We start from the raw sequence: 13,945 nt of genomic DNA, 5'->3' as shown, positions 1-13,945 counted from the left end.
CTAGAAGTGTGAATCGAATAGGCAAACTCTGTGGGATATTGCCCCAGTAACTATAGGGAAACCAAGATGGGTCACAAAACCTTAATATATCCTAATGATCCAATCTCACCATTTCTATGTAATATATGCCTAGTACACACCATACAATTTTCTGTTAGATTTACCTGGCAGATAGATAATTTCCATCATGTTGGAAATTAGCTATCTAACCATCTATCTGCCTAGCAATTAGGCATTGTTCTACTCAGCAGGAGATAACCAGAAGACAATGCACCAGAGATAATGACCAGTCTCTACCAGTACTTTACAGAATATAATCTTATTACAGAAAATCTTACTGAAAATCTAACAGAAAAATCTTACAGAAAATTGTATGGTGTGTACTAGGCATTAGGGAACTGTCTAAGTTATCCATTCAATATATTCACTCAATTACCCTTATACTACATAGATTTGGTAACATTTGGATGAAAAAGATTGGATCATTAGTGGCCACCTTTATGGAGATTGATGATATTAGCCAGAATGGTGGATTAACCAATTTAAAAAACAAAGCCAGAGTGAACAGACTCATTTAACATGATACACAAAGGAGGAGGAGGTATAGTGTGCGTTCCTTGACATGCTTTGGAGCCTTTTTTTTCTTCTGTAAACTTGATTATATGGGTAATCCACCATTCTAGTGAACATCATCAATTCCATCAGGGATATATCATTATTGCTGTGATCTATTTGGATGTCCAGGGAGCCATGGAGTTGGTTCATTCAATCCAGATTTCCCTGAGACGTGAAGATTTCACCACCTGCATTGCACGTGGATGAATGCACTGTTAGAAGACTTTACTGATGGAAAACGCATTGTATGTTTAATCAGCTCCACACAATGTCTTTTCACTGTATTTGTATTTCTGTACTTGACTATGCAAATGCACTCCCTCAACCAGGAGTGATCAATACTACTTTAATCAATTAGCACCAGCCCCTAGCATTTGGGGTCCCAATTGTATCCATCATTGACTTAAAGTGACAAGGAGTTATAACTCTTTTAAGGTGAGCTCTAGCACGATGCTAGGACGATATGAATACAATTGTTCTCAATAAGGTAATTTCACACTACAAGCCTGGCATTGGCTGATGTACCTAAAAATGCCTGATGCAGAACTTTCAGGCCGGTATTATGCTGGGAATACACAGAGCGATACGGCGTCTCGATTAGCCGCCGGATCGACTCCCGCTGTGTCCCGCTCGTCCCCGCGGCTGCCCAGATCGATTCCCGCTCGTCCCCACGGGCGCTGCCTTATTTTCCGCTGGATTTCCGCTATTGTCCGCCCACGTGTATCGAGCGGGGAATCGATCTGCGCGGTGATTGGACCTGTCTGAAATTATCAATCGAGCCATCAGCGGCTCGATTGATAAAGAAAAACTAACCGTCTATGCCCAGATTTACACTAGGTTTTTACTTTGCGTTTACTATATGTTTCATCTATCCATACTTACTAGCAATTACTTACCGCACTAGTAAGAGCAGCCTGTGTTACCTAGACGTTACTTGTTATGCTTTCATGTGGGTGGGTTTGGCATAAAGAAATGAGGACACTGTTTAACGCCGTAAGAAATTTATCATCCATTTTATTTGACACATTTTTATTATGTCTGGTTGGCAGCCAATCTAGTGCTGATCCAGTGTAAAACTAGAGCAGACAAAAAGCATTCTATGAGACATATCACTTTCCATTTAGTAACGCAGCTACATTCCCTGAAAGGTAATACAGCATAAGCTAATAGAACATTTGCAATTAAATCTGTAGTAGAAATTTTAAATGCAAATATAAAAAGTGTTTTGAAATTATATTGCAAAACCTTTAGCTATTGTTGGGATATAAACTTTTTTTCAGCAGTGGTTACCTCCTAGGTTTGTTTACACTAGCCTCTCGCTCTAACTTATGTGCTGAACTTAATCACTTACTGTATGTACTAGAAGTCTCTGAGGGACATTTATCAAGAGAGAGAGAGAGAGAGAGACAAAATATTAATAGATTTTTAAGAAATCTGTGAAGAAGTGTCTCAGACATCCTAAGAAATTACTAAATAGTGCAGATTCCTTCTTAAACTGTTAGGAATAGGGAGTTAGGAAGGTCTCTCAGGCAATGCAGTGTGTGAGGGGAATTGCTGCTGCTGAGGTAACCAACACATCTGCTGTCAGCAGGCTCTGAGTGAGGGGGGAGGAGCCCTTCACAAATCACATCTAGCCTGCACTGCTGCACTATCTGTAAAACTGCTATTAAGTGCTTCTTAAAGTGAACCTTAAGTGAGAAAAAAAAATTGAGTTTTACTCACCTGGGGCTTACCTCAGCCCCCTGCAGCTGATCGGTGCCCACGACGAGTCGCTCTGATGCTCCGGGTCCCGCTGGCGGCCTCTTCCGGTTTCGCCGTCAGGACCCGTCAGGCTGGGGAACGCGGCTGATTCTACGCAATCCCAGCCAAAATAGCCCCCCTATGCGGCCATATGTCAGCATAGGCACTCGTATGCGGACATATGGCCGCATAGGGGTGCTATTTTGGCTGGGAACGCGTAGTATCAGCCGCGTTCCCCAGCCTGACGGGTCCTGACGGCGAAACCGGAAGTGGCCGCCGACGGGACCCGGAGCATCAGAGCGACTCGTCGTGGGCACCGATCAGCTGCAGGGGGCTGAGGTAAGCCCCAGGTGAGTAAAACTCAATTTTTTTTTCTCACTTAAGGTTCACTTTAATCTGCAGCAGTTTAGGGATGGATGTGCACTTTTCTTAACTGTAGTGCAGCTCTAGAATTCTATGCTAAACTGCCAGTATTACATAGGATTTGAGAAGTGTCTTACTATCATGCAGAACAGTTCTTCTGCTTGTTAGAAGAAAAAAACTGTCAGTAATGCTTTGATAAATCTGGCCCTCTGTCTCTTATTAAGGACCAAAGACTTCATGGTAAAAAAATGAGGCTCACTGACATCACACTGCATGGACCCATGTCTCTCGCCATTCGCGCTGCTTTCCCATCCCTGCAGCCCACTCACTCTGCTGTCATTATGACAGCAGAGCTCCGTGAGCCAGTCAAATTGGCTCCTGACTGGCTCATGGAGCTCTGCTGTCATAACAACAGCAGAGGGAGTGGGCTGCAGGGACGGGAGAGGGGCGTGATCATGAAAAACGGAAGAGGGAGAGGGACAAGAGCATGCGGCATGGTAATTGAAATCTACACCCTGGCATGGACGCACAGGTCCCAAACATGGTATAGACTTCAATTACTGTGGTCCAGAAGCGGTTAAAGTAAACCTGAAGTAAACGTTTATTTCCCTGATCTCACCTTGTTCTACATACCTAAACAACATTGGGCCCAATTGCATTCACTTTTTCGCTGAAAGTGTGCCTGTAGGGAAAAAAAGTGCTCCTACAGGGTACTCACCTCGGGAGGGGGAAGCATTTAGAGCAGTGGTAGGGGTCCTATGGCTTGGGAGCCAGATGTGGCTCTTTTGATGGCTACATCAATACATATATGTGGCTCACATACAAATCAGTAGGGGTTGATTCACTAAGCAACACTACTCAAGCAGCACAGCTTAGTGTTACAGAGCAAATAACATTTCTGAGTAGCCACGCTACTGCTGTAGTGTGCACTACTAACTTATTTGCGCTCCCCCCAAAACTAACTCCCGCTCCAATTGTCCCACCCTGGATCCTGTCAGGTGCAGTGACTTTGTTGGACAAGATCCCCGCACTTTGATGAGCCCATTAGGCAGCCTATTGGGCTAAAGTGCGGGCAGCCTATTGGGCTAAAGTGAGGGCATATCGACCTACAAAATGGGTCAATACTCAAGTCAGCTAGCTAATTGTACAAGCTGTTAGTCGGCACTTTCACTGCAATTTGCCTTATGCGGCGTGTAGCCCCACTTCCACCTCCCAAAAATCACAATCATACCTCACATGACAACAATTGCGGGGAAAATCACAAAGCACCACATGGATGATCAAACAGCTGCAAAGCATGATCAGAATTGCAGTGCCGTTGCAATTTGAATTTGCAACACAAAAGGGCTTTTTAGGTGCCCATACATCTAGCGATGATGGCCAGATTCGACCAAGAGACAAGTTTCTCACAGATCAAATCTGATTAGAGAGAGATCTGTTGGCTACCCATACACCACAGGCTGATTCTTGACCAATATTACTGCCAAATCCCCCTCGCTGCTACCGCCCTAGTGTATAAATCTGTCCTTCGTGTGTGCATTTATACAAGATGGATGAGCACCATGTGGTGGAAGACATAGGACAGGTAATGTGTAAATGCAAACACGGGGAGCACATTTATACATTACAGGGAACAGCGTTGGGTTTCGTTGTGTGCATCGCTCATCCCAACGTCGCTCGTCGTTACCACCGCTCACCCGATTGACCATGGCAGCGCAACATCTTGCAACAATTTCAGCCCGGAATTGGTTGCATCATTGATCAGGCATGCTCTTGGCGCAACCGGTTTTTCAGCCGATTCAATATTAATTATCCAATCACATGGTCATTCGGCCGCCAAGTTGAGAGATGTATGGCCACCATTGCTCAGATACTCCTGTTTAGAATTTTTTGTTTTGTTTTTGTTAGAGACCCGGTAGTATTGCTCATATATATATTCACATTAAAATTGTGTGATGGCACTGGTTGGCCACCTATTGTTCCCTTGCCTTTTTGTTATGCCTATGTATCATCCTACGTGGAATGGATTGTAGACCCGTCTTCCTGTCTTTCTATTGTTATATTTGTTTTTTAAAAAATGCAAAAACAAAAGAATCTTTAAAAAAAATTAACCAAACTGAAATGATGTTTACTAAATTGTTCCTGTATCTGTATAATGCTGAAGTGGAAGGATTCCATTGAAATAACCAAAGTAAATTGCACTTAAATGAGCTTTGCTGGACAGGTCCCATTACAAATACAGGGTCAATCTTTCTTTAATACATACCCACAGAGAGGAGGCCCAGTGTGTGAATAGCTTCACTAAACATCTGCCTGAGAATGAATGTTGTCTCCATGTCAGCCCCCTCATCCGTTCCCTTATCCAGCGCCCGAGAATCTCGGATCATAACCTTGCTTAGGAATCTGTGAAGCTGAGAATGGAAGGTTGCGAAGGCCAAGCCAGAGTCACCAGGGTGCTCCTTACTAAACTCAAATAACGGTTTTGTTCACCATTCACCCATTACAGTTGCATAGAGTGCCTGCAGCTTTCAGTGCGCCGTACATACAGTGCCAGCTGACCTTCATTCATCCTGCAGTGAAAGGACCTCAGCTCAAATGGAACATGAGCACAAATTAGCTGCCTGTACACTCGAGCCCTAAAGCTAAGGGATCACATGACCAGAACTTAAGGAATATCCGCTCAGTAGAACAGACATTGAGATTTGAGCGTTCTCTGTATCCATACTCTCCAAAGCGTCACATTTTATCAAAGATGTTTAGGTTGTTTTGACTTAAAGAGAACCAGAGACGAATGAATAAATATGTTTATACTTACCTGGGGCTTCCTCCAGCTCCATCAGCCTGGATCGCTCCCACTCCGACTTTCTCGGCTGCCTCTATCCGCCGGTACCGGGTCCCGTCATTTTGGCCAGTCACGGCCAGTCGACGCAAGCGCAGTGTGCGCTTCCTCCGTACTGCGCAGGCGCATTCGTAAAGAGACGGAGGGAGACCCTGTGGATGCAGAATTCTGACCGCATCCCGCGGAAGTTGACGGGACCCGGTACCGGTGGATAGAGGCAGCGGAGAAAGGCGGCGTGGGAGCGATCCAGGCTGATGGGGCTGGAGGAAGCCCCAGGTATGTATAAAATCTATTTCCATTTTTAGGGTTCCTTCATCTCTGGTTCCCTTTAAACTAGTGCCTGTGATTAAAGTGGATGTGAACTCTTGCACAGGACAGAAGGAAATGCACCCTGTATGTATTTATAGAGTTTAGCCTGTCTAATTCTCCCTCATTTGTGTCTAATCACAATTTGTAATTTGATCTCTCCCATGTGTCACCTGACTGCCACGGCAGATAAGGCAGATAAGCTCATTTAAAAGCACTGGATGTTAACAAAATGTCTGCTTCCATTGAAGCAGGAAGTAGAAACAGTGCAGATTTATTTCAGGATTTGTATGTTTTTCTTTAAAGATTATTATGCTGTTGCGTATCTTTTAGAGCAGAGCGGAAGTTCAGGTCAACTTTAATTCTTGTGGTAAATCACTAGTAGCTGTATGCTGAAAGAAGGGCTAGAATTTCAGTAAACAGCTCTGTATACATCCAAAAATTGTGGCAGGAAATTTGGGCACAGGGTGAGGCTGAAAAACGGCTTACCCTGCTCCTGCATAAGTCCCAGCGGCGTTACTTTTCCCCCTTGAAGCCGCCATGGACTCAGAGGAAAGACGCAATTTGGCTGCCGGCTATTGCTGGAGGCTGTATTGCACTGTTCTTTTTTTTAAATTTGGGCTCTATATTTTGCCCGCGCCCAAATTACGCTATGATTTCTGCTATAGCCATAATTCACATTACAGCCTATGGCAGTGCCCAGCGGTGACCAAATGTTCAGCGCCCTTTTTCTTGCCTCGTGGAGAGGGAGGATAATGTTAGGCATGGAGAGGGAGGTTAGAGGGACACATCCGAGCTCTATGAAAATAAAAAAATCCACTTAACTGGGGCTTCCTCCAGCCCCTGCCAGCCGTCCTGTGCCCTTGCTGTAGCTCCGCTCAATGCCGGTGGCCCGGGGTCCCCTCTAGCGCAGGATGTCCACTGCGCCTGTGCGAGTGGCTCTCAGAGTCACACTGACATCATCTGGACTGTACTGCGCAGGTGCAGTAGTTCTGCAGCAGCGCAGTATAATCCAGATGACGTCTGCGCGACCAGTGAGCCGCATGCTGGAGTACAGGAGAAGCCGACTCGGAAGCCGACCTGGTGAGGCCGGCATCTTCACCGTATGTAGTAGTTGGGGCCCCCTTACTGCTCTTCTCCCTGCGATCATAGGGGCTGCTCCCTTCTAGTTATGCCCCTGGCTGGGAGGGGAACTTACCTAATACTGTGCAAAACAGAAGTCTGCCCTCTTAAGACAGAAGGTACTTGTGATTATTCAGGTTGAAATGAGTTCTGAAGAGTAAGGAGGCTTTTGGTCTCTTTTAGCCCCTTACACACTCCTAGGAGTTCTGGTTCACCATGAGCTTTTTGGGCAATCTGTAACTACCTAATACTGAGTGTCCTCAGTACCAGGGTGGCATAATTAGCATGAGGGGGAAACACTGGATTATCTGCTTCTGGTGCTAGAGAACCTTGTCCCAGCCCTGGTTCTCCCCCCACCCCCTTTATCTTTCTCTCTCCATAATACAGAACAAGCTGTATGTCTGTAGTTATTATACTGAGAACATTCCCAGAACTTTGTGGGCAAAAATTAGCGAAAGTGTGTACCTAGCTTTAGACATTCTATAAATTAAGATACTTGGGGAAATGGAGCCATAGTGAGAAGATGATTGTCTGAAATGCTTATGGATCACAGACAAAATTTCACACTTCTACAATAAAATATGCCTCTATGAAGAAAGAGACTAGACGGTTTTCATTTAAGAAACCCAGACAGCAATTTTTATAATTTTCCAGTTGTAAAGGGAACATTTGTCTGCCTCGGAGTATTGCGCACATAAGATGAATGCAAGTAATTGTCCTGTGCGCAAACACTATTTTGTATACGGAGTCTTGCCCATCATCTCGCTTTGTTTTCTAAAACATAGTTGGGTAATTATAAGAACAGTTTCTTTATTGTGCGGTAACAAATTATAGGCTGCTCTCCTGATGATACAGCATCTCTCCTCGGTTTATTTGTGGTTTCTTACAGCTGCCTTTGTTATTCAATGCTAATCAAGCTTTTGTCATTGTGATCTCTTTAGAGCTCAGCCCACCGAGGAAGCTGGAGTGTGGCCAAACAACCAGTTTGAGACCGAGAGACTTCAGGCGATGATCCTGGCATCCGCAAACGGTCAGTGTTCCATAGCGCCATATGTGAAAGCAGCATGATATGTTTAATAATTTATACCACATCCTGTCAAAGTGAGGCAATTCAGGAACATTCATTTCAGAACCGGAGGAAAGGACGAGTGGAGGAGTTGCCCATAGGTAGTAGTCTGATTAAAGATGTGTTCCGTCTGGCTTAAAATAAATCTGTCCAAATCAGAAATATAGTAAGCCGCTAGTGTAGATTTAATGCACACATCCGGAGACCGGAGCGGACATGAATTCTGCTGTGAAAACATAATGTTAAAGTAAATCTAAAGCAAAAAAATAATAATTTTAGTTTTAATTCAAGCTTATGTAGAGGGAAGGCTCTGGATACCAAAGAGCCTTCCTGGCAGGGCTGTGTGTAGCTATTTGTAACAAGAAGCAGGGTTGGTTTTCTGGAAGGCCCACCAAGGCCCAGGCCTTGCGCGGCATCTGGCCAGGGAGCGGCTGGACATGGAAGAAGAATTGCTGCATATGGAAGAGGAAGCTGCAATAGGAACACAGGTTGCAAATAAGGAGAGACACATGGGAATAGGGAGCTGCTGCCCAAGGGACCGGTATAGAACTGAAGGAGGCTGATGTACATGAATGTTAGACATGGAAGAGGGGAATAGGAGGGGGTGCTGCACATGGAAGGGGAGCTGCAAGAATGTTGGCCAAGGGCAGAAAAAGTATAAATCCAGCCTTGACAAGAAGTGGCAAAAAAATGGATCCAACCACTAGATGTGCTACAGTAATCATACGCAAATGAACTGTACCACCCCCACTATCCTTATATGACCGTTGTGCTAACAGTAGGTCAGATAAACATTTGTGGATTTCCTCTTATTGGCCGGTGTTCACTTCGCAATATTTCCTGGCCTGCGACCATGTCCTCAAACATATGAAACATACTATTCCTTCATTGGAAAAACGATTAAACTACTATTAAAATACCTTGAAAATACACTCATAAATGTATAAAAAGAACTATAAAAGGAACATCGATTCGCAGTCTATAAAGCCACACCGCCAAGAAGCCAAGCCTTTTCTGCTTACAGGCAGAAGTTTTGCTGACATTTTGGACCTAACTAATTCATATGCTTTATGTTGTCAAATGTATGTGAGCGTACATTTGTGTTATTTTACTGTTTTACATTATGAGGGAATGGTATTTGCATACTGGTGGACGTGGTCACAGATGGAGAAACTAGTGGTGTAGAAATTACCATTGTAACAGTGTAACTTTACCGTCTTAAAACAGAAGGTATTTGTGATCATGCAGGTTGGAGTGAGAATATGATGTCTCCCACAATGCATCACTGCTGAATATGCAACTCATCCCTTTATTATCCCTGAAAACACATCCCCCCCCCCCCCCCATCCCCCAAACCGATGGAATGCAATGATTTTTCAGCTTGTTAATATTACAGAGCCACACTAATCCAACATGCATACAGATTGTTTAAGACTGGATGGTCCATATCATTGCATGGCATGGAATACTGTGGCTCTATGGGGTAGAACTTGAAACACCCAGAGTTACACACTGCCCAGCAAACACACGGTGAACCACAAAACTTAGGAGTGTGTAAGGGTCTAAAGAAACCAAAAAGCCCTTTTAAGCCCCATACTTACTCCTAGGAGTTCTGGTTCACCATGAGCATGCTGGGAAATCTGTGCATAGTAGCAACAGTGACTGCTATAGGGTCCAAGGCTTCAGGTGGTCTTTCAGCTGTAACTCCTGCGCATCCCCCATTTTGTGATCTGTGTGGCCCTGGTCTTCCCATAGCCCCTGTAGCTGCAGCTGAGATCATTTTACTGGGATCGGTTGTGCATGATAGAGACATGCAGCCGCTCCTCTACTCCAGTGACTGGTCACTCATCCACTGCTGTATGGCACCTTGAGTGATGACCATGGGGATGTTTAGGAGAAAAGGAGTCGCTGTCACTGCTGGAGGTGAACAGGTGAGCAGAGCTGATGGATCCCAGAAGCATTGGTATGGAGGGAAGCCCAGAAGTGTGGGGCACGTTGTAGGAAGAGAATTAGGACTAGTGAAATGCTCAGTATGGTTAGTTAGGAGTGGGAAGGAGCAGGCGCGGAGCTAGGGGGGGTCGGGGTAGGACAAGTGCCCCGGGGCGCCGGGTCCCCAAGGGCGCCCAGCTGAGCTCCGGGGTTTTTATTTATTTTTTATGCAGGAGCAGCGCAGAGAAGAGGGAGAGCTGTGCGGACGGTGGAGAATGGGGGTCATCTCCCCCCTCCTTCCCTCACCTTAGGTGCTCTCCCTCCCTCGCTGTCCCCTCCAATGTCCGGGTGGCTGGCAGCGGCGGGCGGAACTCACCTCCGTCTCGCTCCAGCGCCGGCCGGAAGTTCGGGTGCGCAGCCACTGCTCTGGTCTGGACCAGACCAGAGTAGTGGCAAATCCATCTGGCGCTGCGACGAGACGCATGTAAGTTCCGCCCGCCGCTGCCAGCCACCCGGACATTGGAGGGGAGAGCGAGGAAGGGAGAGCAGCTCTTCCTCTTCTCTGCGCTGCTCCCCTCCTGCTGGGGAGGGGGACACCTGACCGACCTGGCTACCTACTCTGGGCACATATACCCCTGCCTACATATATTGGGCACATATACCCCTAACTACATATACTGGGCATATACCCCTGGCTACCTACTCTGGGCACATATACCCCTGGCTACCTACTCTGGGCACATATACCCCTGGCTACCTACTCTGGGCACATATACCCCTGGCTACCTACTCTGGGCACATATACCCCTGCCTACATATATTGGGCACATATACCCCTAACTACATATACTGGGCATATACCCCTGGCTACCTACTCTGGGCACATATACCCCTAACTACATATACTGGGCATATACCCCTGGCTACTTACTCTGGGCACATATACCCCTGGCTACCTACTCTGGGCACATATACCCCTGGCTACCTATTCTGGGCACATATAACCCTGGCTACCTACTCTGGGCACATATACCCCTGGCTACCTATTCTGGGCACATATACCCCTGGCTACCTACTCTGGGCACATATACCCCTGCCTACATATATTGGGCACATATACCCCTAACTACATATACTGGGCATATACCCCTGGCTACCTACTCTGGGCACATATACCCCTAACTACATATACTGGGCATATACCCCTGGCTACTTACTCTGGGCACATATACCCCTGGCTACCTACTCTGGGCACATATACCCCTGGCTACTTACTCTGGGCACATATACCCCTGGCTACCTACTCTGGGCACATATACCCCTGGCTACCTATTCTGGGCACATATACCCCTGGCTACCTACTCTGGGCACATATACCCCTGCCTACATATATTGGGCACATATACCCCTAACTACATATACTGGGCATATACCCCTGGCTACCTACTCTGGGCACATATACCCCTGGCTACCTACTCTGGGCACATATACCCCTGGCTACCTACTCTGGGCACATATACCCCTGCCTACATATATTGGGCATATACCCCTGGCTACCTACTCTGGGCACATATACCCCTGGCTACCTACTCTGGGCACATATACCCCTGGCTACCTACTCTGGGCACATATACCCCTGCCTACATATATTGGGCACATATACCCCTAACTACATATACTGGGCATGTACCCCTGGCTACCTACTCTGGGCACATATACACCTGGCTACCTACTCTGGGCACATATACCCCTGCCTACATATATTGGGCACATATACCCCTAACTACATATACTGGGCATATACTCCTGGCTACCTACTCTGGGCACATATATCCCTGGCTACCTACTCTGGGCACATATACCCCTGCCTACATATACTGGGCACATATACCCCTGGCTACATATACTGGGCATATATACCCCTGGCTACATATACTGGGCACATATACCCCTGGCTACATATACTGGGCATATATACCCCTGGCTACATATACTGGGCACATATTATACCCCTGGCTACATATACTGGGCACATATAACCCTGACTACATATACTGGGCACATATACCCCTGGCTACATATACTGGACACATATACCCCTGGCTATATATACTGGGCACATATACCCCTGACTATATATACTGGGCACATATACCCCTGGCTACATATACTGGGCACATATACCTCTGGCTACATTTACTGGGGACACATACCCCTGCCTACATATACTGGGCACATATACTCCTGGCTACCTGTTCTGTGGACATCTCTACCCCTGGCTACCTGTTCTGGGGACATCTATACTGCTGGCCACCTATTCTGGGGACACCTATAGACCTGGGGCTACCTATTTTTGGGGAAGCACTGCTGTCAGATTGAGTGTATTTTGGGGAACTGCTGCCAGGTGAGAGGTGTCTACCATATTAAGGGAGCATTCTGCCTTTTTATGTGAAATGCTGTCTATTTATGTGCCTCATGACTGCTGAATTTGTCTTGTTGGGGGCTTCATGGTTACTGAATTTGTCTTGTTGGGGGCCTCATGATTTGTTGGGGGCCTCAAGATCGCTGAATTTGTCTTGTTAGGGGCCTCATGATTGCTGAATTTGTCTTGTTAGGGGCCTCATGATTGCTGAATTTGTCTTGTTGGGGGCCTCAGGATTGCTAAATTTGTCTTGTTGGGGGCCTCATGATTGCTGAGTTGGTCATGTTGGGGGCCTCATGTTTACTCATGATTGCGGAATTTGTCTTGATGGGGGGGGGGGCTCATGATTGCTGAATTTGTCTTGGAACATGCTGGAAGGTACATACTGAGGGAGGGTGGGTGAGCGTGAGCCTGCTAACCTCCATGTACATTTGAAGGGGCGTGACCAAATGTGGAGCAGCCCCCATAACCACGCCCACATTTGGTCACGACCCTTCACCTTAGGGGGCGCATTAATAGTCTTTGTCCCCGGGCGCTGAAAACCCTAGCTACGCCTCTGGGAAGGAGGCATGTCCTAGAAACATAGTAGAGTAAAATCTCTTTATAGTAAGTTCCAATAAACTGTGAAAAGTAGTTTACTATATCAGAAATTGTCATACTCAAGCACATAAAGTATACTGTAGTACTGTACCTTAACTCAGTCAGTAATTGGGAGTCATTTGTTCATTTCAGTGCATCAGCAAGCAATCACAAACAGTGTGTAAGGGCCCGTTTCCACTTGTGCGTTGCGATTTTGTCACGGAAAACGCGTCAACGAATCCGCATGCGGGTGCGGATTCATTCGCGTTTCCATGCGGATTTTCATGCGGAATCGCTCGTGGTTTGTGCTATGCAATTTTGTCGGCATTGACATGGGTTTTTCAGCGAAAACGCACGCGGAAACGCCGGGAAAACCAGGAAAAAAGACTAATATGCTTGCGTTTTTCCTATTTAGTTACATTACCGACGATTTGCGCGCGGCGTGCGAATTCTGATGGTTCTGCCGTGCAGATTTTTCCTGCACGACAAACCGCACAGAATCCCGCACAAGTGGAAACAGTCCCATTATTTTTAATGCATTATGCGAATCTGCATACAGAAAACGCATGCAGATTCGCTGTAGTGGAAACGGACCCTAAGCTAGATCAAAATGCACAGTGCTAAATATGCAGGGATTTGCATGCAATAATCACACAGCAGCTTGCAGAGGAAGCATAGGTCTCACCAGTTAATGCAGGTACAGCACTGATAGTGTGCTCCTCTGTCCACTTTTCTGTGCAGCCTGGATAACACTATAGCTTTGCAGCCATGCACAAACAAGTAACAGATGACAGGCAATTTCCTCAGTGATCAGGCAGCAGCTCACACAGGAAGCATAGGTCTCACCAGTTAATGCAGGTACAGCACTGATAGTGTGCTCCTCTGTCCACATTTCTGTGCAGCCTGGATAACACTATAGCTTTGCAGCCATGCACAAACAAGTCACAGATGACAGGCAATTTCC

General features: G+C 46.3%; 1 protein-coding gene across 50 annotated transcripts in view; it reads left to right on the top strand.

The window, feature by feature from the left end:
- LOC137564200 (protocadherin gamma-C5-like) overlaps positions 1–13,945 on the top strand; it is a 669,033-nt gene that overhangs the window by 640,297 nt on the left and 14,791 nt on the right. For all 50 annotated transcript variants that reach the window (XM_068277765.1, XM_068277745.1, XM_068277759.1 and 47 more), the window contains one exon: positions 7,927–8,015. In XM_068277765.1, the coding sequence (XP_068133866.1) occupies positions 7,927–8,015 (89 nt within the window). The remainder of the gene's footprint in view (positions 1–7,926; positions 8,016–13,945) is intronic.

Source organism: Hyperolius riggenbachi, chromosome 3, assembly GCF_040937935.1.
Source record: "Hyperolius riggenbachi isolate aHypRig1 chromosome 3, aHypRig1.pri, whole genome shotgun sequence".
NCBI classification, from domain to species: Eukaryota; Metazoa; Chordata; class Amphibia; order Anura; family Hyperoliidae; genus Hyperolius; species Hyperolius riggenbachi.
The sequence above is the reverse complement of the archived record's forward strand: the minus strand, read 5'-3'. Positions and strand labels throughout refer to the sequence as shown.